The sequence below is a fragment of the Pezoporus occidentalis genome, unplaced genomic scaffold, assembly GCF_034315485.1.
Source record: "Pezoporus occidentalis ecotype Australia unplaced genomic scaffold, CSIRO_AGI_Poc_V1 ctg114, whole genome shotgun sequence".
NCBI lineage: Eukaryota > Metazoa > Chordata > Aves > Psittaciformes > Psittacidae > Pezoporus > Pezoporus occidentalis.
The window spans coordinates 2,066,604-2,093,205 of record NW_026912929.1 but is presented as its reverse complement, the minus strand read 5'-3'; the positions used below and the strand labels follow the sequence as shown (position 1 = coordinate 2,093,205).

Here is a 26,602-nt window from a genome sequence, read left to right as displayed (position 1 = left end):
ATAGTTCCTTATGCATCACTGCAGTGCAGCCATTGGGTGCCCAGAGATGTGTCCTGTGATGGGACCACAGTCCAGTGAGCCATGGAGGAGCCTTAGAACAGTCCCAGCACTGACTGCTGGGCCATGCAAGCTCCCATGTCAGACACAGGCTGTCACCAGGGCTGGCTGTAATCATAAATCAGGTTTCAGGTTTGAGGAATGTAGTTCTTAGTCACCAAAGAAATGCTGTTTTATACCAGGAAAATGGGAAGAAAAATGTGGTGCCTCTGGACAGAATACTGGAAAAAGCTGTAAAATTCCCCTGGGCTTGGCTGGAGGAATAGATTGTATGTAAGGAGGAAGTTCTTTACTGTAAGGGTGCTGAGGCACTGGAATGGGTTGCCCAGGGAAGCTGTGAATGCTCCATCCCTGGTGGTGCTCAAGGCCAGGTTGGACAGAGCCTTGGGTGAGATGGTTTAGTGTGAGGTGTCCCTGCCCACGGCAGGGGAGTTGAAACTGGATGATCTTAAGGTCCTTTCCAACCCTAACTATTCTACCATTCTATGAATAGCTGCTGGAAAGGAAGTCCAGGAATGAAGCAACATGGATGAGAAGAAGGGAATACCAAACTACTTCTTATTTTCCTACTGGAGGAAACAGTCTTTCAAAGCACTGTGGAGAGCAACAGAATTGAGTGCAGTGAGTCCTCAGACACCCTTGTAACTGCTGCTTTCACCTGCACGTGTGTGAGAGAGCAGAGGAGAGCAGCACACATGGATTCTCAGTGGGGAGTGAGAACATTTTAGCATGAGGCTGCTCAGTGTCAGGCCACAGACAGTTCCCAGACTGCAGGGACCAGCTGAGTTATCCTATCTAGAGAGTCCCAGCACCTCCTTTTGCAATCAAGGTCCAGCCACTGTTCCCTTACATCAAAGCCAGGATCTGCCTTCTGAGAAAGAGCAGCTTTGTGCCTCTGGTGATACCCACTAGTGAGACACCAGTGATTGCGGGATGAAGACAACAGTGATGTCTTCTGCACACAGAAGCAGATCTGTCAAGATGCTGGGAGCCCTTGGTGTAACTGCTGGTTAGATGCAGATTAGATCCTTTGCAGAATGGTGATGCTCCTCAGATGGAACCATTACTGAAATGCCCCTGTCAAGCAAGTGCCCCCAGGAGCCTTTCTGCTTGCTCTGTAGGTGCTTCTCTTTGAAGCTCAGTGGTAAAGTGATAGCAGAACACATTTAACAGCTCTAAAACTGTCTTGGCAAGAGTGCTATTTTCTTAATCCACATCCCTTGCCCTCTCATTTCCCATAGGCAAACACCATCTTCGGACCTCTCTTGGGGAAGCATCAGTTGCGAAGTGAGGACATAAAATTACACCAAGCGAGCTGAAATTCAAGCCTCACCGTTCCAGCAGTGACATTTAGCGGTTAATGTGCACCCTCCACACGCAGCAGCTGCAAGGTTTTGTTACTGTCACTTACCAAAACCTTCGGTGTGCTCAGCTTTGAGCCAGAGAACTCGCAGGCCCAGAGGCACCACTGTGTCACCAAGAGCCCTTTAGTGTAGCTTGACATCTGAGAGAGTTCAGCAGGATAGAGGAGTGCTCTGGTACCGAGGTATGGTTCAATACCCTCAATTCTCCTGGGAATTAAGCTGCATGTGTCAGGACACTTGCATGAGTGTGGTTAGCTCAGTGCTTAATGCGATTTGTGTGCTTAAATATGATGATCAAGTTTCTAACCTGCTGATTCAACAGGGGAGGGGGAATACATCAAATCAACACGAGTTTTGCTGCGATTGTGGTTTTTGCAGGGCTTTGCACAGGAAGCTTGACACAAGAGCTCTTGCAAATGCCAAGATAAGCAGAAAAAAAGCCCAAATCAAACACCCCCTAGAAGAAACATCCTTCCTGAGCTCATCATTTCAGCCTCCTGCTCGCTCTGCCCTGCTGAACGTTGCCCCCCTTCCCGATCAACGCGGGCTCTCGGAGCGACAGCAGCTCCGGGGGTTTCGGCACATCCCCTTTCCGGTACCCAGAGCTTCCTTCCAGGGGCTGTTTCCCAGCAGGAGCCGTCGCCACTGGAGCGTTCCAGCGCCCCACACAAGCCCCCGGTCCCCCTATGGCAGCGGGTGCGCCCGAAGGGGTATTATAGCGGTACCGTGGCGAGCCGTGCGGCGCTGCCGGGCTGCAGAGTGCGGCCGGGGCCGACCCTCCCGCTGCCACTCACGGCACCGCACCGCCTCCTCCGCCGAGCGGCCGGGGGCCGGGCTCGAACCCGCGGCCACCGCGCAGGGCGGGCTCCGAGCCGCGCCGCCGCGCTCCAGATGTGGCGGGCGCTTCCCGCGTTGGCATCGTTCCGGCCGCGGCCCCGCGCAGGGCACTGCCACGGGCAGGGCGAGGAGCCGGTAAGCGATGGGGTGGGGATGCATCGGGGGGGCAGGTTTCCTCCTCCCGCAGGGGGGACTTGGTTTTGTCCATCCCTTCTCCCTCCTTTCCCTCTCAGCCGTCACTGGGGCCTCCTAGCAGTTTCCTCTGCTCCCCAGATGTTGGGCAAGAAGAGGATTGGTTGTGCAGGGGTTCAGGGCGCTAGGGGCCCGTCCTGAAATCGAGAGCATCAGGGAACATCTGTCAGTGGTTAACCCGGATGAGCGCTGGCAGGAGGTGATGGGGAAGGAGTTGGCTCGCTGCCTGACCCAGCAGGAGGGCAGGCAGGATGAATGACGGTTATATCAAGAAATGAGATGTGATGGGGGGAAAAGGGTGGCTGGTAACAGTTGTGCATGTTTGGTTTTTCCTTATAAGATACTGCGGGGTCGTGGCATCTTCTTTGTAGATAGATGAGTCACGTAGTGCATGCGTGTCAGCTAAGGCACGAGAGGAAAAAGTATCCAGATGAGAAAGAAGATCAAAAAATCATGTTATCAAGCAGTGATGGACAGCTAGCTGTGCTATGGTAGGTGCTACTTACTACACGTGGTACACACCTGTACTGTGCTAGGTATGTCCGCCCTTTGCTGGACTGCAGGATGCCCCATCCCTGGCAGTGTTCAAGACCAGGCTGGACAGGGCTTGGAGCAAGCTGCTCTATTGGAAGGGGTCCCTGCCTGTGGCAGGGGGTTGGAACTGGATGAACTTCAAGGTCCCTTCCAACCCAAACCAGTCTGCGATTCTGTGCTAGGATGTGACCTGCTTCCATTTCACAGCTATGACTTGAGCCCTAAAAGGGGTTGGATGTGCTCCTCAGTTCTCATGATTCCCCATGCTGGGTCCAGAATTCAGGCTGTGTGCAGTGTCTTCTGCATCCTTCTGGGTGCTCTCACGATGAGGTCCATGATGCACAGCAGCACTCCAGTGTGAACACAAGCTTAGGAGGAGATGCAGTTACAGAAAGGGACTTGATACAATGCAAAGTTGAAGGTAGACTAAGTACCACTGTCTGGGTCAGCAGAGCATCTAGAGCTTGGGAAGTAGGTGGTAGTTTGCCTGCAGGTTAGTGGAGTGGGCAAAATACCAAAGAGTTTCCTACCTCTGACCCATTTGGTGCCTTTTCTCATTATCTCATTGTGTCTGACTTTGTTTTTCAGAGAAACTCTGTGATTCACAAAAGCCACCATGAAAGGTGAGGAGGTTCGGCAGAGGAGAAAAGAGGGCAGGACTAGGAATGGAGAGCGATCCAGGCACAAAGCAAAGAGCAAGGGTAAACACAGAGAGAGCCGACTTGGCAGCCAGGAGGCAGAGGATGTCTCTCTGCACGCACAGCAGAAGCTGTTGGCCGAGGAGAAAGTGGTCATGTCAAAGGCACGGGAAGAGTCAGCCATCACAATTTGCCTGCAGGTGCTCCTGCCATACCTCCTGGCTGGGCTTGGCATGGTCTTGGCAGGCATGGTTTTGGATTATGTTCAGGTAAGGGAAAGACCGGAGCTACCTGGCATTGGGATAGGTGGGGGACTTCTCTTCAGAGGCAGGGGATTTGCACTGGGGATGGCAATGTAAAGGACATTTTGCAGCACTTCCACGTGCCAACATGTCCTTCAAAGTCAGCTGTTGTGTGCTTTTGTGCAGGAGGCAGCATGTGGTGGTGTTCTGGCCCTTTCTCTTTGGAGATAAAAGACAATAATGGACTAAAGAGCACGTGTTGGAAGGTGCATCCCAGTGCAAAGGTCTCACCTTGCTCCTGGGTAGAGGGTGTCTGGGCTGCAGCCCCAAGGGCTGTGGTGGTGCAGCACTTTCCCGCTGTATCACTTCTGGGTGTAGCTCTGGCTGGTCCTGCATCCCCTGCTTCATTCCGCAAGGAGCCACCCAGGCCAGCACTGTTCATGCTTCACACAGCCAGCCCGGCCCTGCTTGGGCACCACATCCTTTTCCAAGGCTTTATAGCAGACGACTCAAATCCTTGAGTCTTCTTCCAGTGTGATTTCTAATCCCGTTGCAATCAGGACCGGACCTTTCCTCCTGTGGTGCAGCAGTACAGAGCTCTAAGGTAGTGGTAGGCACCTAATCTTAGTTTAAAGCTGCAGTTAATTGCCAGGTTATAAATTGCTATCTCACTGCTGTGTGCGTTTTTGATAACTCTTGTTATTTGTCTGGCTAGCTGTTGGGTCAGGCTGCCCTGACCTATCTGATACAGTGGCACTGAGACTACTGTGCTTGCACTGACTGCTTGCACAAATCTGGAGCTGTGTTCTTCTGCTATTAGCCCTGGGCTGATCTCCCTAAGCTAGAAGAGCTATAAAGGCTTACGGGTGACACAGTATCCTTAACTGACCTTAGCATGTACACAGTACCCAACAGCATGCCTACTCAATCAGAAAACACCAAGGCAAGTCCAGAACCCAGAGACAAACTGCTTTTTGTCTCCTTAGATGCCATTCTGAGCGTCCTGAGCCTTGAGCAGCCACTTTCTTTTTTCAGCCTGTTCAGACCTGCCCATTCCTAAGGATCTTGGACATTAAACGTGTGTTACCACCTATTGTGAGATATTAAAGCACGAAATAGATTGCAGATGGGTTTATGATGTTGGAGGAGTCTGGTTTGGGTTTCTTTTTGATATCTATGAAGGACTGGACCACTAATACGAACAGAATGTGAAGCAAGCATCATACTTCTCTGAAACCACAAAAGTCTGGTTTCTGTTTTACGCAAAGAGCTCACAAACAGCTTTCATGTTAATGCTTAGAGCCTGGGAAACCAACGCATGAAGCATCTCATAGGAAAAGCAGCCCTTTGGCAGTTAGCACAGTGACTTTTCAGGCATGATCATGGACTGCTTGTGGACTCAGTGCTGTTAGGAGCTGCCCTTCCTTTCTAAGCTAGTCCTGGCCTCTGCTGCTGTTTCTGTGGGACGACAGGAGATGCTGCAAGTCTTTGGGTCCCAGGCACCCTCCATCTTGCTCTCAGTCTCTCCACATGAGCTCTCTTCTCAGCCCTTGCCTAAAGTGGGGAAGAGAAGAGCAAGGTAAGAAACAGACCCACACAAACTGAGCTGTAATGGAGCCAGCAGAGTCAGGAGTGACAGTTCTCCAACAACTGGGGCATACGGTCCCTGAACAGCATCGTCCATCGGTCTCAGGTATCAGGAGAGCCCTCTCTGTTGCTAACAGTGCCATGCTGTTAAGAGCATTCCCTGGTATCCCTTTCCCTTCTCTGCAGGGATGATAAGGTCCATCTGAAACTGTGCTCTTTGGCACTTTGTCATCTTCCTGTTCTTTTTCTGTGCTTTGGAATTGGTCAGGGCCCACCAAAGAGCCTGTTTCTGCTTTCTCCAGGGCAATGCAACCTGTTTGCTAGTTTACAAGCATGGGGACACAGCGTTCCTCCCCAGGTTTTGCCACAATGTACCACGCTGTGCAGCCATGAAGTGGTTTGTTTGTTCTTTTCCCCACTAGTTCTGATCTTTATCCCGCTGTTCAGCTGTGTTCTCCTCAAACCTGATGCATCTCTTTGCGGACAAATATGGTCTCTCTCTGTGCCAGGAAAATATGATGCATCTCTATGCTGACAAATACGGTGCGGATCTTTATCAGACGCTCTTTAAACATGCAATAAAATGACCCAGTGTACACACACACAGGTCACCTCTACCCATTACCTTCCCTGCATACTGATTCATTGATTGAAGGCTTTTTATGGTGCTTGCTTGGAAACAGAGGGAGCCGAAGCGTGATAAACTCATAAACCCTGCCTAGTACAGGATGCGTTGCTGCTGGCATGTTTCAGTGGCATTTGAGTCATTCAGGCTCATTACTGTTTCCTTTATGTTAATGTTTCTGCCTGTCAGGGATCCAGTTGGCAGATAGAGTGGCATACAGGACTAGGGATGCACAGAAAGTGTCCTTTATCTCCTTGAGGCCTCTGTGAGTTTTTAACCAGAATTAGGGCTTCATGCTGCACTTCTTAGTTCCTGGCTGGTGTAAAGAGGTTGGGTCATGTGTGGTTATTACAGGGTTTTCATTAGCCTCCCTCTTCCAGCTATTGTGGGCTTTTTTTTCCCAGTTAGATTAGCCAAAATATACTCCTTTGTTAGCTTTCAGCTTGGAGCAGACACACGTCCACACCAGCAAAGCTGGGAGTGGAGAAGGCTGCACCAGCACACCAGCCTAGGAAGCAGCAAAGGACAGATAGAGTCTCCCATTGCCCTATTTACCTGCGAGGCAAATGCATGTTCTATTTTGTCTAACCCTGCCAATGCATTCAGCTCCAAGCTGGGGACCCTGTCACAAGGACAGAGTCCACAGGCCATTAATCTTTAGGTCTCTCTGCAGAGGGTGTCAGGGAAGGGGTTGATCAGTGCAAGAAGTGTAAATAAGACAATGCAGTTTAGACGTTGGATTTGAACTGGACTGAGAAACCTGTATCTGTTGTGCCCACCGCTGAATACTTGCTTTCACCATTTGCCTTCACTGGGGCATGGCTGGGTTTGAACCTGTGGTTGGATAGGGAAAAAGCTCAGTTGACAATGTACTAAACCAACCCTATACCCTTCTATCCTAAATGGTGCTTTTAAATCACCTCGGATCCAATTAGTTTGCCCAAATTCATTATTAGAAAGGAGCCCCCACAAAAGACCCCAATTCTTTTCCTTGTGTGTGTGACTTTGAGCTTAAGTCTTCACTGACCAGGACACTTAACTCTTCAGCTGTACACAGCCATGGTGCTTGACCTTGTGTTGGCTGTTTGACCATGGAGACGCTGGGGTGAGACCCCCTCGCTTAAAGGCAGTACCGTGCAGCAGCAGCGTGTTTCCCTTTAGGACAGGAAGGGAGCCCAGTTCACAGCATGCCGTGGAAACATTCACCCTTTCTCTCCCTTGCCTGCTGTGCAGTGAGATTACAGAGCTACCTTAAATAAGCTCCAGCCATGAATCTTATCTTGGCCGTTGCAAACTAGCAGAAAGTTGAAGTGATGACAGCAGATAAGGGTGTTCGCTTTTCAACCTTATTGGTTGGTTCTCTGGCTTATTTTCCCCCCTCCCCTGAAAGCCAGTCATTCAGAGGTAAGGCTGTCATTCCACTCCCATGGAAACCATGGAAGGGACAACAAGGACCAGGTTCTAGAAGAGCAGATCTCTCACCACCCGGCTTAGCTGTGTCACTGGCCAGGGCTCCAGACCTGCGTAAGGTTGTCAGCTGCGAGGAACGTGAACTCATGTTGTCTTTGACCTTTCTTCACCTTGAAGGAGAGCAAAACGGATCCTGGTTGTTAACTCCCCACCTCCTCGGCCTTGGGACAGTGAGAAAAGTTCAGTGTTGCTTCTGGTGGGAGTGAGGGAGCCGGGGCTGGTTCGCAGCAGGCTTACACATTAAACCATCGTAGCAAAGGCGAGCTGCGGGCTGACAAGAAGTGTAACCTGAGCAGAAAGGACACTAGTGCGTTTGAGCACGCTGAGGGATTCTGGCATGACCTGTCTGTCACTCTTTCAGTGCTGTAGCCTGAGCAGGTCTTACTGGTTTTTACCGAGGTGGTGGGAGCTGGATGGGGTGTGGGCTCGTTTCTATTCGTTCACAGACGTCTCCGCAATCTTCTTTTCTCCTTTTTAATTCCCCCCGGATATAAATCAGAGAGATTGGGTCCGTCCCGTTTGCTGTCACCTGGGCTCAACCCAGCTGAATCCATTTTGGAGGATACCCTTGCTGCAGCCCTCTGGACGTGCTCCTCGGAGGAGAAGAAGCTAAAGCAATTTGGCATCGTTGCTGTAGTCAGAAGCGAAGAGACCTACCAGGAGGATCTGTGGGATGTCCTGATCTCCCCCCATTTGCCCTGCTGAGCATAGGGTAACAGTATTTGACCATGGTGATCACCCAGTTACAATTGGAACTGTGCTTCCATGGTGAGAAGCTGAGAGGTTTCACCTGCAAGTGGATCAGGTCAGCCAGTGGATTTCTCCCAGAGACTTCATTCTCCATTGCCTCCCAGGTTTTCATGCCGTTCCTTCTGGCTGGCTTGGGCATGGTAGCTACTGGCATCTTGATGGATATTTTTCAAGTAGGTACATGTGGTTAGACTGCTTTGTAGTGAGAGGGTGGGCTAATTCACTGACCTTGAGTATCTGTATGGGTTTGTTTTGAGTATGTGTGGTCCTATCACCAGTCAGCAGGAGGGCTCTAGACTTTTCCTGTGCTAGAGAGACACTGTCCATCTCCTTTACATCGGTACATGGGCTCCTTTTAAAGTGGGACAGTGGCTTTCAGACCCTTGTAGTGCTGGACTGGGTGTTCCCTTTACTGTATCTGGCTGAACACTTGGGTGATGACTGCTATGAAGCAACTGGGACCAGACTGCAGCATATTCCCCTATTGCATGGTATTATTTCTTTCCTTCAGAAAATGCTGATAAGGAGATCTGGGTCAGGGCTGTTATTGACTACCTGTCTTACTGAGAGGCAAGTTTATGCTTCTGGTTCTTTGCAAGCAACCTAATGTAATCTTTGGTCTAGAAGGCATTTAGATCCTGTGCTAAGAGGCATGCCAGCAGAAAAACATTACCATTGCCTCCCAGCTGAGTGCTCCCTGGCCAGATTCTGAGGCGGGTGTAAGTATGGAATATGGAAGGGTACTTGTACACTTCCATTGACTTCCAAGCAGTGCTGCTGGATTTACACCGTTGTGCCCACAACCAGAATCTGTCCCGTCAAGTGGCACAAATAGAAATGCAAAATTTGAGCTAGTTTGGGCATCTCATGCCAGCGGATTTACAAATCAAAAGGCTGGCAGAGCTTCCCAAGGATATATTGTGCGCTCTGATCTCACTGGAGTACATTGGCTTCTCTGGCATTAGTACCACAGCAGGAGCTAAATATGGATACTTGAGTGTTTGGAAAGACAATACCTTGCTGTTTTTTTCTTGCATTGGAAGAAACAAAGGAAGCAGAGAAGGTGAATGAAGGGGAATATGAGGACTATAAAGAAGGGTTAACCGGAGTGGCACACGCTGTGTTTGTCGTCTCCACCTTGCTCTGTGTTTAGGCAAAGACCTGTCTTGCAGCATTACAGAGGTTCTCAGACTACCCAAGATGTTGTGCTAACAGTGAGCAGTTATCTCAGAGAAGGATACACACATAGGACATACGCAAACCTTGGCAGGTGAATAGGGCTTTGTCTAAAAGAAATCGGATGCGCTTGCCAAAAACTGGGCTCTGTGACTGTATCTGAACTGATGGAAAACACGAGCTGTGTGTACCTACGTTGCATGTGTCCTTTAAATACCAGAGAGCAGTCTACTTTGTGTATTTCTTCACTAGACTCTTAAAAATGGGGTCATGCACGAAGCACAATCATAGGAAGTGTGTATTTTGGTGACTGTATTTCCAGCTATACTGAAATAGAAACCATCAGTCAGTGAGTTCAGCTCCCAGAGGAGGGAGTTAGTGCATTGAGAGTCCCAACTGGCATAGGAGAGATGTTAGCGAGGGAAGCTGCCATGGTGTCAAACAACCCCATATTTAAAACCAGTCCCATAGCTGGGAATACCCATGGGTATTGGCCTTTAAAGGCTTGAATTATTTTTCTGTGCCTTTTTGCCTTTGAGCTGCCTGCTTTCAGCTTTTCTTCCTGTGAGAGCCAGAAACTCACTGTTCTGCCCAACTAAAACCTGAGACTTAAGTTTGTTTGCTTGAGGCTGGGTACCATAAGGCTCATGTTGATAATCGTGAGGGTTCATGTGCTGAAACTACAGGTTATTCTAGTCCAGAAGTCTGGGATTTGCCCATTTTCCAGGGGATGGTCTGGCTGAGGAATGCTTTCCTTATTTGCAATCACTGCAAAACATTCTTAGGAGGCTCCATGTCTGCCTTTGGCAGGGAGATATATGGGCAAGCTCAGGATGGCATCTAGAGCTTATGTGTGAGTTTAATGGTGCTGCCCCTGTTTTGTTACATACCAGATATCTTGAAATAACACAGTTCTGTGCTGGAAGTACAAGGCTGATGTTGTAAAGTGAAGAGCAAAGTGGAAATTGTCTGCGTCCTATCAAACTACCAGGGTTTTAGCAGTTCCTAAGCAGTCCTGGAATGAAACCAAGAATCATTCCTCTTAGTGTGTAAAAACACCCCAACCAAAATCACAAGAGAGATTTGTGTGGCCCAGCTGACTCCAAGGTTCAAACCTTGGTGTCTCCTACTGTGATAAAAGGATGCCCAAAGATATAGCCATTTGCCATTGTCTCTCTGGTTGTGCAGAGGATGCAGTCTCTGCAGGGCTGGTAGCATGGCATGGGTCTGGATGTTTCCGCTTCTGCTCCAGTGATCCTTGGCCAGCTGGTCCATCCGGATTCCAGGCTGGCTGGCGTTGTTGGAGACCTCGCAGAGCTCTGCCAGTGTTTGGCCCAGTCTTTTACAGTAAGGTGAAGAATCAGATTGAAGCTGGACGATCAGATTTCAACCCAGAGGATTCAGGAGGAAAGCTTCCCTCTCATTCTCCTCTTCCACATAGTTCACATTTGGGACATGGTCCAAATAAAAGTCACAGATAGAAGATATCCCTGCCCTTTGATAAAAGCCCATGGGATGATTAGCATTGAAAAGCATTTTGAATTGCTTGTTTTCTAGTCCAGGATCTTGTGATCTTTATGTTGTTCAGGGCAATGGAAAACCTGTGAGCTTTCTTAGCTGCTGGCATGGATGGATGGATGCACTGGAGAGGTAACAGGACATTGTTGGGACTGTGAGGGCAGTGTAAAGAGGGACAGCAGGGCTAGACTGCAGCTGGAGAGCCTGTCCCAGTGCATCACAGCCTCTCTTCCTCTGTGGGACCCCATGAGCAGATCCATCTTGCATGGGTACCAACTACAGTGGGTTATGGGGTAACCAGGTTTCTTCAGTTTCTTTAGCCCATTATGGGGACATGAAGTGGGAAAGGTTTTCACTGTCCCTGTGTGGGTTTGCAATGCTGCAGGGAATGTTTCCGTGCCTCCTAGGCCAGTTTTCATCTCAAAGGACAGAGATGCAGCCTAGGCTTAACCCAACTGTCATCACTGAGGCAGATGCACAGCTCTGACCTGCCTCATTCACCTGCTCCTCCATCTGACAGTGCTGCAAAGGGATGGCACAGGAATCATCTGTTTATCCTGTACTTCTGCAGTCTCTAACACAGTGGAGTCCTGGCTACTGGGGTATAAATCATTATGAATCTGTCCTTAGGCTCTTGATGAGTCACTGATGAGACTCAAATGGAGGCACTTAACTCAGCTGTTTTTATTAGTACAGTTGTGTGATTCTGTATTAGTCATTCAAAGCTTTTCAGTGTAATTACATGTAAGGCAGAGTCCCCCAGAAACACACCTCATAAGCTGAAACTTCTGTTATGATGGCTTTGAGACCTGCTGAATTCATCTTGAACACAAGGATTGGAGCTGACATTGATACAACCGAGTCCTATTTCCCAAAGGCAACAGATAATACAAGCAGTTGAGTTTTTCTGTTGCTTTTTATTTGTGCATCTTTTTATGTGCAAAATGCAAGGTTTTAAATAGAAATATCTGCACATGTGCCTGTTTGAAATGATTCTGTGACTATGAAGTCTGGTCTTAATCCTCTCTTTCCCAGGTGTCAAAGATGTATTTGGATCTTTACTCTTAATTAAGGAGGGAGGAGAGGGGGGATCTGGATCTCTAAAGGAGATGCCTGCCCCTAGCTTTTCCCAGGTATTTAAGTGTCTGTTATTTACTCAACACTACCTTCCCTTTAACACTTGAAACCTGCCTGTTTCCAGGTCGCTACTACCAGGAAATGTGCCTTTTTCTATTGATAACCATGTTTTGCCCCGTATCTGCATCTCTGAGGGGTGTCTTGTACCACGCACCTGGGGCTCAGCCCCACTTTCATTCCTCCTGACTCTGGAGGAAGCTGTGAGGTTCCCTGCCGCACCATGAACTTCCCACAGCTTCCCATGGCACAGCCAGAGCAAAACAGGGGCCTGTTGCACTCTGCTTGTGTTTCCCAACAGCTGAACGTGTTGACATTTAGACTGCCCACCCCCCTGGATTTTTAAGGTTATAGAATCCCAATGCATGTGGAGAAGGTGGGCAGGGATCTGGCATTCATTTTCCCACCAGGATTTCCAACCATCAGATGATAGTAGCCAGTGACAGAATGAATGAACACCTTGATCCTTCCCGTATCCTGCAGCTAAACCATGGAAGTGTTTGCCCCAGGAGGGCACGGGGGTTGGAGGGGGGAGATTGGAATTGTACCTGAAAGAGACATCCTTTGAACAGTGGTAAGTGGGCAGAAAACCCCACTGGCTCAGTAGAGAATGATCCGGTCTACTTGTCATACATGTGGATTCTTGCTTTATACACCTGAATTTAACTGCTGGTGGAGATAAGGATAGGTTGGATGTATCTCTGGTCTGGCTATGAGACCTGCTCCTTTCTTCTTGTATTCTGCTCTTCGATGCCGGGCTAGTTGGTTTTACTGTGATTTCACCCTGATGTGAACTTCTCTGGCTACAGTGGGACATGAATGCATAAGGGGTGAATAAATAATGTTCCAAGGCACTATATGGTAGATCAATGAGGGAGGACGTGTGTTAATCAACGTTGTTTCTTTAAGGTTTCAGATCATTTCTAGGGCTGCAGCTGGTTCCACAGCTTTGTGCAGCTCGGCTTCAGAGGAGCGATGATAATGAAGATATTTTCCCAGCACGTCAAGCTTATGGGATATCTTAATTCAAAATCCTTTTTCCAGCTGTGCTGGGAGCGTGCTCGGTAACAGGAAGATTTGGAAACTGCGTGTGGAGAAGAGATGGGAGAAATCCCCTTCCCTCCCGCTACCCCTCATAGCTGCTTAGTTAGAAGTTTGGTAAGAAAAGACAGACGCAATTTCTTGTTGTTAGATGGTTTCCAGATCTTTGTGTTTATGGGTCTGGATAGCAATAGGTGTTCCTGTATCTACTGTCTGTCCAAAGGATGGAGAACATGCTGTATTTCGTGTCTAATGCCTTTTTGTGGTGTTCTTGGTTGATGCTAAAGGTACATTTTAATGTGGGGCTTTCCAAAATGATCTGCTGCCTTCAGGAAGCAAGCTCCTGCCATTAGGATGGGGCTTTGCTGTGCAAGAGATCGGAAAGACTATTGCAAGCTAAGAATTCCTTCCTTCACTCCCCAAATGCAGCATCTGCCCCGTGTGCACAGCAGACACTGGTAGAGGAGGTGGTGAGATAGGAACCCGCTCCCCTTTGAAGCAGCAGCACTGGACTGGTCAGCATCACAAACTGAGGTCAATCCCTTCTTTTCTTCCAGCACTGGGCTGTATTTCAGACAATTACAGAACTTTTTATCCTGGTTCCTGCCTTGCTTGGCCTGAAGGGTAACCTTGAGATGACGCTGGCATCCAGGCTCTCTACTGCTGTGAGTGTTAACAGGGTGATGGTGGTGTGTGTGGTGGGGGGGATTAGCAGGGGACATGGGGGGATGCTGCTTCTCTATGTGTTCTCTATGAGCACACTGTGTGGATGAGATGTGCCCTTTTCTGCTAGGCAGAAACCTGTGGGGTGTGAGGGTTAAAATAATGTGTGTGCCCTCATTTTGGAAGTGGAACAGAGAATTCCCATCTGTGCTCTGAAGGTGAATTCATCCCTGGGGCCCTGTGACACACGAAAGAGACAAAGCAAGGGCTCCATTACTGTCAGCTCCAGTACTGGATTGCTTCTCTGTGGGTATTGAGCCTTGAGAGACCCAGGGCTTCCCAGCATTCCTGCCTTGGGGGATCAGAACAAGGCTTCTTGGGACCTGCAGTAGCTTTTGCTACTCTGGATTTGATCTCTCTTCTCTTCCATAGCGGTTTTGTTGACTTTGGGGTGTTTGTATTGCATGTCTTGGGAGAAATGGGAGCTTAACAGAGCAATTCAGTGGGAATGGAAGAGGGAAAATGGTTTAATTTGTTCAGTTTTTGGCCTGTGTGGGATGTGGTGGATGTGCCCACTCGTAGCTGGGTGCCCTGCAGTGCCTCTGCACCTCCATGCGAGCCTCTGATGCCCCCAGGACACTGGGCTGGAGCATGATGGAGATGTGTCAAGAAGGACGTGCTGGGAAATGCTGGCCTGCACTCACCTATCTGGCTTTAGCAGCCCCTTTCCCACAGGGATAGGGGGAAACAGCCTTCAGCAGAGACCTGACCACAGGAACAGGTTTTCAGTGACTCTCTTGGCTCCTAGGCTAACACCGGACAAATGGATGATGCTGATAACAAATGGAAAATGGCCACCTGCAATCTAGCCCTTATCCAGGTGAGTCCTTTCAGGCTCTTTCCTCTTGCTACACTGCAGCCCAACAGCTGGATCCAGAGCTGTTTGGGGCAGGTATCCTCAACGGAGCCAAGCAGAGCCTAGGACCTGACCTCAAAGCTTGCAGTTTAGCTGCAAAACACATCCAGAAAGCCACAGAAATTCACTTTGTGGACAAAGTGAAATGGTGAAAAGCCCTCCTTTTGCAGGGGCAGCTGTGGCACAATCCCTGTTTCACAACAGCCCCTAGATAAAGCCTGTCATTTACTGGCAGTGTTTGGGAATCAGCCTTGAGGGCGGGGGGAAGAGATTGGAGAAGTGTGCCTCTTGCAGCTCTTTCTGTGTGTTAAACCCCAGCAACCAGCCTGGAGGTTACAGGGCTTGCAACACGTGTCTGTGTGCTTTGCCTTATCTCCTTCCACAGCTTTCAGCTTGCTTGGAGTGCTCTGTTGATGGGGAGCCCATTTCTGCTTTGACCAGGGCTATTCCTTTGCTGATGGCCTCAGTGTCCTTTGCTGAAGTGTTATCTGCCCTTCACAGGCATCCAGAGCTTTCCTCCAAACTTTTGTCAGGATTTTAGTTTTCATCTAGTGGAGCCTTGCAGGGATGCTGCTACATACAGAAGCAATCAGCATCTCTGCAAGGCTTTGTCTGCCTTGCTCTGTGGCAACAATGAGCCAGGACTGCCTGGGAGCAGATCACAGAACCCCAGCCTGGTTTGGGTTGGAAGGAACCTTAAAGCTCCTCCAGCTCCAACCCCTGCCACAGGCAGGGACCCCTTCCACTAGAGCAGCTTGCTCCAAGCCCCTGTGTCCAACCTGGCCTTAAACACTGCCAGGGATGGGGCAGCCACAGCTTCTCTGGGCACCCTGTGCCAGCGCCTCAGCACCCTCACAGGGAAGAGCTTCTGCCTAAGAGCTCATCTCAGCCTCCCCTCTGGCAGGTTAAAGCCATTCCTCTTGTCCTGTCCCTGCAGGCCCTTGTAAGATGCAGATGGTTCCTTACCAGCTGTCTTTTGGTCTCCAGCTCCAGGCCACTGTGGTGGGACTTCTGGCTGCTGTTGCTGCTGTGATCCTGGGAGCCATCTCCAAGGGCTCTCTGGATGTGAGCCAGGCTGCTGTGCTGTGTGCCAGCAGTGTCATCACGGCCTTCATAGCTGCACTTTGTCTTGGTGAGTCCTTCTGGTTGCTCAGATCACTCTGGTATTGCTGTCCCCTCTGCCAGGGATGCACAGCTGACATCCCTTTGTTCCAGCACAGGGAGGAGGGATGCTGGGATCACTGGTCCTAGGTCCGCTGCTTTCACCCCCTCAGCATCCTGCCTTTGTTTGTCTTCTTATTGGTCTCTCGGCATCCACAGCAGCAATCAGAATATCCCACTTCACCTGACACACACAGAAATGCCACATACAATGTGTGGGTGCACATACACATGCACACACTTCCTCTGTATGTCTTGGGTGACACGTTAGCCATCTGTCCCTTTGTGGCGAGAGTGAGCTAATGATATGCAGAAAGCAGAGTATTGAGAGTCTTTTAGACAGCTCCAGAGAGATGGAGATGGGTCACCCATCTTGAGATGGCCTTGGGTCACCCAGTGCCATGCAGAGGACTGTGACCAGCCCTGTGGCTTATCTGATATGATCTCCGGACCATCCATTCCTCTGGCTATTCCCCTTGGAAGCGGATGGGGTGGCTGGTTGGGAGCTGCTCTGTCTCCTGAGGAAGATCAGTTTGTAGGTCTGCCATACGAGGGCAGCATGATACCTTGAATAGAGGGAGCTGGGAGAGACGGCTACAGCCAAGTCTGAATGACGGGGACAAGTTAGAGCAAGTGCATATCCTGAAGCTGGAGTCAAAGGGCGATTGTAGATGCCTTTGATGAAAAACATGGGATGAGGCTGTTGTGAAAAAACAGCAGCTCAGCTTTCATTAAACCCTTCCCTTCGGTCTCCCTGCTTGGTGCGATGCACAGAGGCTTTGCTGCCGCATCAGCCCAGCCTTTCAGCCAGCGTTGGTTGCTTCCCTGGGTGCGTGTGTGCATGATGGGAAGCTGTTGTTTTTATGGCCAAGGAGGGAAGCAGCGTGAACTGTGCTACGGGAAGGCTTCTGTGGATAATACCATGTTGTGTGAGGATGTGCTTCTGTGTGGGACTGTTGTAGCAGGAGGGTGCCTAAGTGGCATTCGTTATGGGAGAGCTGGTGCTCCTGTGCATGCTCAGCTTTGGTGTGCCCGTGAGAAGGCAGCACAGGAGGGTGTGAGCTGGAGGAACCACCACCTATGATTCCATGATTCTGTTTCTCAGGCTGCCTTTGGTGCATCCTGCCAGGCACAAAAAGGACACCGAGGAGTTGTCACGTGTCTCATTTCCAGGCTGCCCTTCCCAGTCACACAGCAGTGGGGAATGGCCAGGAAGGGTTTATTCCAGGTGGCTGCCTGAGGAATTCCCACAGGTTCATCAGGGTTTGGGGTTTGTGCTCCTTAACTTACCTGGGCAAGCAAAGCTTCCCTCCGCTCCAACAGAGCAGTGGAGTTTTCCAGGTGCAGCTCAGGACAGGGAAAAAGAAGTGATGGGACACCTCCATCAGCCCTTGACTCTGGAGCTGCTCAGAGGACAGCGAAAAAGAAGTGATGTGGGACACCTCCATAAGCTCTTGACTCTGGAGCTGCTCATAGCATCAACAACCACCCAATGCAAATTAAAGCAGCCCCAAAGACATGAGTCTGGGTCTGATGGCTGGGCTGTAAGGCCGAGTCAAGCAACTCTAAGGGAGATCATTGCTCCTTGGTGGTTCAAACTGAGAGAAACTTTGGTCTAATATGGAGAACATCCTTATGCTGTGGAATCCAGAGCAGGGGATGGCACTGGAGGGTTCTGCGTGCTTGCTGTGTGCTTATCTATGAGTGTGCTTCGTGCCTGCTCCTGCTTCAAGACAGCAAAGATTAAGCTGCTCAGGAGGGGAGCGTCTCCATTTGGGCTGCCTGCTGGCATCTCCTTTGATCCCTGGAATTTGCTTGCGTGCCCCTGGGCCGCTGAGGCAGAGCCATGCTCTGCAGGTTGGCGAAAGCAGGAGGACGAGTTCTTGGGGATGTTCAGTCTCCTGCTGTGTGGTACCGCTATGGGCAATGTGCTGCTTGCTTTCCCCACACCCTGCATCCTTCTGGGAAGCAGAAGAGCAGCTCTGGGGTGAAACGCAGTGGGATGTGTTCTCTGATGCCTGCTCTGTGTCTTCCCTAGGTCTGTTGATGATTGGTGTGATCATTGGAGCCAGGAAAGCTGGGATCAATCCAGACAATGTCGCCACACCCATTGCAGCAAGCCTTGGAGACTTTATAACCCTTTCCCTGCTGGCGGCATTCAGCAGTGGGCTCTTCAAATACATAGGTACAGTGTTTAGCAGCAGTTTGCAGCTTAAGGGAGGGGTGAATCCATGTGAAATTACCACAGGGCATTTCTGGGATGTTTCAGGATGGAGGCTGCCACTGGGGTAGAAAAATGTCCACAGATGCTTTTCCAGGCTCTCTTTTAGGAGCAGGTGGGAAGGCAGAGCCTAAGAAACACAACTGGGATGTGTCAAAGAAACGGCCAACATATATCACATAGCTTTGGAACAGAAGGTTGTCCTCTGCTCCTGCATCTCTTGCTAGCCAGGCTGTGCATGGGTAACAGCAGGACCTTCCTCACAACGCAATGTCAAGGGGTTGGCATTTGTCTTCTTGTGTCTTCTCATGTGGAGAGTCATGGATGACATGATGTGATCAAACTGGAGGGAGGAGGCAGTGCTGCGTTGGTTTATGCTCACAGGATGCCGAGTTGTGGCTGTGTGGTTAGCTCTGCTGCTGGTTGGCAAAGACTTAGGTACCCATTGACACCGAAAAGCTCAAAGCATCTTGCAGCTTGGTGGTGTGTGCCTGACTGCTGCTTGTAGAGCGCTGAGCTATTCACTGTGAGCCTAACCTAGAACAGAAACAGGAAACTAAGAAGATGCAGCAAACTCAATCCCGTTTGAAACCCAAACTGTTGCTTCAGCCTATGAGCAGAAGCAGCCAGGCAGCTGGTCCCTGTGTAACTCCTTCCATATGCCAGCAAGGGAGCAGGGAGAGGCCCATGAGTCTCTTCCATCCTCCTGGAGCTTCAGAGGTGCATTGGAACAGGCTTTTTCCATGATGCCATCACCCCTGTGTCGGTAACGCTGGGTTGTCTTTCAATCACTGTTCCTCTGATAGCATCTCCCAGGAAGCATATGGCAGAACAAGGTGATAACATCTACGGTTGTGATCAGAGAACATTCGTGATGTTTTCAGAGTAGTTTAAATAGCCTCATGGGCTGGAAAATATTCAGCACGTAGACACCACGTCATTGGGAGCATGAAGTGAAGCAGGTAGGAGGAAGGCACTGTTGGTGGTGCTTGAATAAATCCAGTTCCCTCCCCAGTGTGCAGTAAGGGACAGGTCATGCTGTGACAAATCTGGGTCCTATGAAAATATGCCCTTCAGAAATCCCAGTGAGTCTGTAAAGTTTGGAATGCTGTGTGTCCAGATGCAGCATCCTATGGAATACCCTTTTTCCCAACGAGGATTTTCAGGTTTTCAAAGGCCAACCCTGGTCCTCCCCAGTCCTGCTTAATGGAAATGCAAACTGTGCCGAAGGGTTTCGGTTTGCTCATGGGCTGTGCATGAGAGAATGTGGCAGAACTGGAAAGTGGAGACTGACGTCCATTCATCCTCCCAGGAGTCTTCCTGTGGGCTCTGATAAGGTTTGATCCTCCAGTGCTGCGTGTCTGCGTTATTTAGGAAGGAATTAATTGCCCGAAACAAGGTGTGGGGTAGGAGATCGAGTGCAGCAGCTAAGTCTATCATACAACCATCTGTTCTAGTTTAGTCCAGGTGGTAAAGTTGCACTGACACAACAGCAGCTTTTACACCCCAGAAGTGGCCGCATTTCAGTGCCCCTTAAGCCACAAGCCAAGAGCACACCTCTGTGTAAGAGCCTTTGATTGATGCAAGGTGTCATCACATCAGTGCTATCCCAGCCCAAGGCCCTGGCAGTGTCATGGATGAATGCACGCTCTGGACCCTGCTGTACCTTCCAGGTTACCTGCAAAGTCTTATGTTACACCCCACTGCCTCTGGCCCCAGCACAGAGACCAGATGGAGAGCTTGCTGAAAGATGGATTTTTATATCAAAAGGGTTGGCATCATCCCCATTGCTCGCAGGTGTTTCTCGTGCTTCTGGGTCATGTTTGTTTGCTTTTAGTGCTGCACATCTACTTATGAATTCCTTTGTTTCTAAGGGTCACGTCAAGGTTGTGCCCCCACTGAAGAAAAGGCACCTCATGGAAACACAAGCTAGGACAGAAGAAAGCCTGGATCTTAACTGGCTTCTACGTGCAAGAGAGCATTAGTTCCTATAGAGCAGACCAGCTGCTCAGCAATTCTGCTAGCTTGCCACCAAAAGCACCTATTACCCCTCGTTTTAGGTGAAGGTGTGAGGTGTCCATGGTGTGATACAGCTTCCACACTGGAGTTTCCCCCTTGCCCTGCTGTTTGATTTGTACCTTGAAGCCAGGCGTTTTGTAACTTCTTGGCTGGAAATAGAATTGGAGACTTGTAATCTTCAAATACAATTCGCTTTGAATCCTGCTGCTTTTCAAACAACATCCTTCAGCAGTGAGGTTCAGGGCTTCATTATGGATCTCTGTGGTGGAGGGAGGTGGTCTGGGGGGAATATCTTGGTTCATGTGATTTTGATGCTAACATAACTCAGTCTGACTTCCTTCCACACCTTGTGCAGCAGGACTTGGGCAACCTGTGAAGCTTTTAATGGGTATCTGATCCAAGCTGTCTTTCTTACCAGATATTAAATGCCTTTCTCCTCTGATCTGTACTTTCTTCATCGTCATGATCCCTCTCTGGGTTTCTGTCGCCAAGCAAAGTCCTTCCGTTGCCGAAGTCCTGAAGTCTGGATGGCTGCCGGTCATTGTTGCTATGATCATTAGCAGGTAACCCGAGGAGCTGCTCCTGAGCTCTGTGCACACAGCAGAGACCCTGTGCTCCTTTAGAAAGCCATCAAAGTGAAACTGGAAGGGGTAGCACAAGGGTATTTGTGAAGGGGGCCTCAGCCATGGACAGCATCCAACAGGCTGTGAGGTAGATAGGGAGTCCCCACGTGACTGGAAAAAGCAAGTTGTCATTCTCAGTCTCACTCACACATCCATGCACGGTGTGGGTGCAAGCCAGGAATTCGAAAAGGGGAGATGGTGACTGTCACAAACGGACTTCCACCTCATTTCTGTCCAGCTGTAATGACAGAAGGCTGGTGAATGTGGAGCCAGGTAGTTCATGCCCCTGTGCTACATCTTTCAGACCCAGCTGAGGTCTGGGAGAGAATGGAAAGAAAGTGGTAAGAGCAGGATAGACGTGTAGCAAAACTGGTGGAAGGATGCTAAAGCTTCCCTGGCTACTGTCAGTTTTGCTCAAGGGATGAGCCAAGGTCTTCCTGATCTCAATGTGCCATTAACAAAAGCTGTAAGGCTATTTATTGGTGAAAAGTGAGCTGTAAAGGAGTAAATGGTGACTAGTCCAGCCCTGGCAACAGGAAAGAAGCAATAACTCATCTCAGTGTTCTATTTTCACAGCGTAGCAATTGCACTGGGATGGGGGATTGATCCATCCTCACTGCCTGTCCTTTTTTGACAGCATTGGTGGGCTTATCTTGGACAAAACTGTAACTGACCCACACTTTGAAGGCATGGCAGTTTTCACACCCGTGATTAATGGTATGTTGGGCAGGGGGGGTTATATGCATGCTTTCATTTATACCTTCCCCTCCTCCCCAAGGCTTCTGTTATCCACTCTTGCCCCAGCACAAAGGTCTGTGTTCAAATCCCTGCTCCCATCACAGTGGAACTGAAGCTGCTCATCCCCCTTACATCCCTACTTATTGATATCTCCAAGTGTCTCTGGAGCAAAATAGCAGGCAGGGCTGAAAAATACTGGCAGAGCTGTGGGAAAGGTTAACAGCATCTGATAGTTGTGTCTGAGAGCTACGCTGACACCTTTCATAACATCAAACCTACCAAGGATGTCACAATAAATCCATTTTCCCCATCTCTCTCCCCTCAGTAATTTGAGTTGTGCAATCATCCCCTATACAGATTGTTGACAAAGACTAACATATCAAGATCATATATGTGTATATATTATAAAGATTTTTATATATGGATTATATATATACATATATCAGCATCTTTTGTGTGTATATTTATATATTTGAAGCCTCACAGTACTGTTGTACACACACATACCTCTACAAACTGCTGGGGATCCACTGTGTTATTGTCATGCTGTTGTACCCCCTTTATGCACTGGAGCTGCTCTGAGGTCTCCCCTTCAGGAGCCTTCTCTTCCCCAGGCTGACCCAGCCCAGCTCTCTCAGCCTGGCTCCAGAGCAGAGCTGCTCCAGCCCTCGCAGCATCTCCATGGCCTCCTCTGGACTCACTCCGACAGCTCCACATCCCTCTGGTGCTGTTGCCCCAGAGCTGGATCAGGACTGCAGGGGGGGTCTCCCCAGAGCACAGCAGAAGGGGAGAGTCCCCTCCCTCGACCTGCTGCTGATGATGCAGCCCAGCACATGGGTGCCAAATTTCACATTTAGTGACGGAACATTTCCGTCTTCAAGGAAGGTAAAACAGGAGAAGAAGCCAGCAGGGTCTGGCTGTTATCTTTTCTGTGTCATTTCTGCCCTGTGAATGCTGAGGGTGATGGAGGTTTGCTCCATAGATCATTATCCCTCTATTTTCTGCTAGAAAGCATAGCTGCTTTTTCATGTTTGCTAGAATTAATCAGTCGGGGAGGAATTAATTTCCTTTTAATTACCTAACATATTTGGTCTCTAATTCATTCTCATATGATTCCTTCTCATTTAACAAAGTCTGTTAGCTGCCTTCAGACAGACATATAATCACTCACTGTGATTTTCACTGCTGCTCGCAGTGAACTTGTACGTGAATGCAGACCCACTCCCCTTGGGCTAAGTTTTAGACTGATGTTTCCAGCTGCAGGGAAGGTGCTTTAGAGGTTTACTGCATTTTGTCCTTACAGGTGTTGGAGGGAGCCTGGTTGCCATCCAGGCCAGCCGTATTTCCACATTCCTGCACTTCTGGAGCGAGCCTGGAGTTTTGCCATACAGGATGAAGCAGAATTGGCCCAACCCATGCACCATATTCTTCTCATCAGGTAGACCTTGAACCCTAGGTGTCCATGCCTCGAGGCCTGTCATCACAAATAGCTCCTTTATCAAGCCTGGTTGATGAAGGACTAGGTGGGTTTCAAAGGCAGAACTCCTTTTCCCCCTTACAGGGAAGATTCTCACATTGGAGAGGGAACATATTTGCAGTTGGAAAATGCTTGCACTACACTTGCTTGCTGGTGTGCAGAGAAATTGGCCTTTAGGGAGCACTAAGGAAAGCAATTGAAAAAGAATCTCAGATTTGATCTCGTAGAAAGTAATTTTAACCACGGCCAGCCATCGCCTGGATGGGAGGGATGAACAGAGCATAACCTTGCTGAAAACAAGCAGTGCCTCCATCCATCTTCACCAGGGGATAAACCAAAGCATCAGCACAAGTAGATTTGGGTCTGTTGGTTTTCTTAGATTGCAGGCTCCTCTCGATTTTCCCTGCCAGGTTGGAAGTTACTGCTCAAACACACTGAAAACTGGGAAAGTGGGTTACAGCAAGGCAGAGCGGAAGCAGTGGGAGGCAGAGAGCAGCTGGGTGTTGAGAAGTGAGTGGATCAGGATGGTGCACGTCTGTGGCACATAGCTTCAGTGACAGACAAAGCTGCTGGGCTCATACTGCAGGTGCTCCAGATTGCTGTGTGATCCAGAGAAGGCGTTAGCAATGTGGTTGGTGGGAGGGAACAGCCCCAAGTCTATGCATTAAAACAGGCAGCTGCTATCATCGCTGTTTCTGTCTCTGTCCTCTGCAGAAGTGAATTCCAAGTCGGCCCGAGTCCTGTTCTTCCTGGCTATCCCAGGGCACCTCGTGTTCCTCCACACTATCCGTCTGCTGCAAGGAGGCCACGTATCTCTGTCCTTCACCTTTGTGATGTTCTATCTGATGGCTGCTCTGCTGCAGGTAAACCCCAAACGCTCACTCAAAAGGAACCTCTCAGATATGGTGAAAACAAAGCAGTCTCCAGGCTAAACAGGACTCACTGTCAAACTTCCAACAGAAAACCCACATTTCCAACCATTTCAGGTGTGCTTCCTACCAAGCATCATGTGTCTTATGTGGGTCCAGTAATACTCCAGGGTCTGGTTTTCTGCATGAGCATGACTGTTCCTTTAGTGTGAGCAAGGGGTCAGACATGAGATGAGGAACAAGTTGTCATCATCCCCTGAGCTGCAGTAAGGGTCCAGAGGCTTACTCAGCAAGGAAGTTCCTCTTGCTGTAGGTGGTACTTTGTTTTACCGTGGTCACTCTCTAAGTCCCAAGTATTTCTAGATTGTCCCTGCTCATACATTAAGGGGCAAGAGAGAGGCTTTGAACCTCTCACCAGTAGCAATAACGTGTGTATTTTATGTTGTTTTAATGTTTTATTCACTGCTTTCCCAGTCATTTTGGAAACAGTTTCACACATCACAGTGAAGACCTTGGGGATCTCTCTGGCCAGGGCCGTATGGGTCAAAAGCAAAGGGAAAACCCAGGCCTGAGCAGCTTACCTTCAAAAGTAGAAGTCCTGAGCAGGCAAGGGGCAGTTCATCCACTGTGATCTGCCCATTCCCTCCTGCTCTTTGGCCTGCCCTATAAACTTCGTCACCTCACTCAGAAACGCATGTGGCTGTTGGGTGAACCCGCAGAGGCTCTGACTTCACTTGCCCTTTTACAGCAGGGATTCATTAGCTTGCAGGGTGAGGTAGGTGCCTCCTCGCTGTGCCTTACGAGCAGCCTCGTGTCTGTGGGTGAATTCCTTGTGCGTGTGAACAACCCGTTTTGCTTGACCTCTGCACAACACACAGCCGCAGTTGTCAAGGCAAATATTTATCCTTCTCTTTATGCATCGAGGTAACTCCTCCACCAGAGCCAAGCGTGAAAATACACAGGATAAGTGACAGGGGAAAGAGCAGAATCCCAGCAACGCCACTGACCCCGAAAGATTCCCATGGAGGAGAATAGGGCTAGCCTGGTTCTGTCTTCCCCTCCATTGTACTTTGTGAAGGAAGACAGAAAGAAGGAGAGGGGGGAAGTTTGGGTCAGCTGAAGGGAGCCCAAAGGGAAAGATTAGAGGCCTAGAAAACCCAGCCTCAGAGGAGCAATTGAATGGGCTGGGGTTAGCTAGTGTAAAGGAAACAGGCTTGAGAAAAATCTGGTTAACAGCCTTGAAACTCCCAAGTTTCTGTAGGGAGAGACACAATAACATTTTCTCAGTGGTCACCAGGGCTGAAACATGAAATCATGGGTTTTAAATGGGGAAAAAAAGGCAGATTTATGTTAGACCTTGGGGAAAAAAAAACAAGAATGGGAAAAAAAGCCTTGGGACTGATTGCTTAGAGTGTGGCATCTCCATCTCTGGGGCTTGTTTAGCATAGGTTAAACAAACGACCACCAGGAAAGATGTGGGCATATTGGATCCTGTATTGAGGCAGGGGAATGGTCAATATAACACTCCTGAGTTTCCATCCAGCTTTAGTTTCTGCGATTCTGTTATTCACCATCTCTCCTCCTCCCTTTCCCCCTTCCCAGTTTGCAGTTTTCACCTCTAGCAATGCTGCCTCTGGCTTTGGTCTCCCAGACCCCACAGATGTGGGGTGCAAACTCTCTCCCTTCCTAATTCAATTAACGAGACAGTCTTTAATCTTTAACCAAAGTATTTTGTTTGCCTCCATCTGTTTATCAGGATTGGGGATGAAATAGGAATTTAAAGAAATCCAACAGAGATTTAAAAACTGTTGAGATGAAAAATAAGTAATGGGTTTCTTTTTCTAAGTCAATGCTGCTTGGGATAACTTTGATGTAAAAACTGCCTCAAACTCCAGTTGTCCACTGAGACTTGTAGGAAAAGCAAAGTAGACACAATCTGAATTTCTAATGGAAAAAAAAGGATGAAAGGAAAAAAATCTGGCTAAAAACTCACCCTTTGGGGCTGCATATTCACAGCAGCCCTGTTTCTGGTGTTGTGAATGGAAGCACTCCCATTCATGGTGTGGGAAGTGGGAACTGTACCTTTAGGAGATGCTTTTGGTGTGGCCACACTCCTGTTTTGGGCCATGTGATGCTGGTGAGCGGTTCAGGTGTGGTCCCTGTGCTTGTGGCCGCTGTGGCACTATGAGTGATGCCAGGCAACGCAGTGCCCAAGGCTTTGAGCCAATTACCCCGTCCCAGTGCGGCTCCGTCCCAAAGAGAAACAGCAGTTGCCCAGGGAAGGTGTTAACTCTCAGTGAGCCCCGTTAGCTCTGGTACCTTGGCCATGGCCACCTCATTTTGTCTGTGAGCTGAGGGAGGCTGGCTGTTACCTTGCTGCCTGTCTTGCTTCTCCTTAGGTGGGAATCCTGCTGTACGTGGCTGAAGTCATTGTGCGCCTGATGTGGAGGAAGGCGCTGGATCCGGATAACTTCTCCATCCCCTACCTCACAGCCCTGGGGGATTTCCTGGGCACGGGACTCCTGGCTGTCTGTTTCCACCTGGTTCGGCTTGTCCACGGCTTGTAGATGAACCAAGGGCACTGAGAGACCAGTTTGGGCCCCCCCTGTCACCCCATCTCTCCTCCCCATTGTGCCTTACAGCTGGGCTCACCCCCCCTAAGGAAGCAGCACGCACAGACTTGTGCCCAAGCCCACTGCCCACGTGTCCACCCACCAGACAATAAAGACCATTGGACCATGTGTAATGAA

The 26,602-nt window shown here is 49.4% G+C and overlaps 1 protein-coding gene across 7 annotated transcripts; it reads left to right on the top strand.

Annotated features, from left to right (window-relative positions):
- The first annotated feature begins 1,298 nt into the window (after nt 1-1,298).
- Nucleotides 1,299-26,602, top strand: SLC41A3 (solute carrier family 41 member 3). Of its 7 annotated transcripts, none has more exons than XM_062636882.1 (11): nt 1,299-1,603; nt 3,573-3,891; nt 13,723-13,830; nt 14,637-14,708; nt 15,732-15,876; nt 17,944-18,090; nt 20,564-20,708; nt 21,406-21,485; nt 22,810-22,944; nt 23,698-23,846; nt 26,252-26,602. In XM_062636882.1, the coding sequence occupies exons 2-11, from the start codon at nt 3,601-3,603 to the stop codon at nt 26,417-26,419; spliced, it is 1,440 nt and encodes a 479-aa protein (XP_062492866.1). In that variant the 5' UTR covers nt 1,299-1,603; nt 3,573-3,600; the 3' UTR covers nt 26,420-26,602. The 7 variants fall into 7 exon arrangements, with proteins under 7 accessions (XP_062492866.1, XP_062492901.1, XP_062492856.1 ...); XM_062636872.1 differs by lacking the exon at nt 1,299-1,603 and adding an exon at nt 2,258-2,393; XM_062636908.1 differs by lacking the exon at nt 1,299-1,603 and adding an exon at nt 2,261-2,393 and having other exon boundaries at nt 3,573-3,607.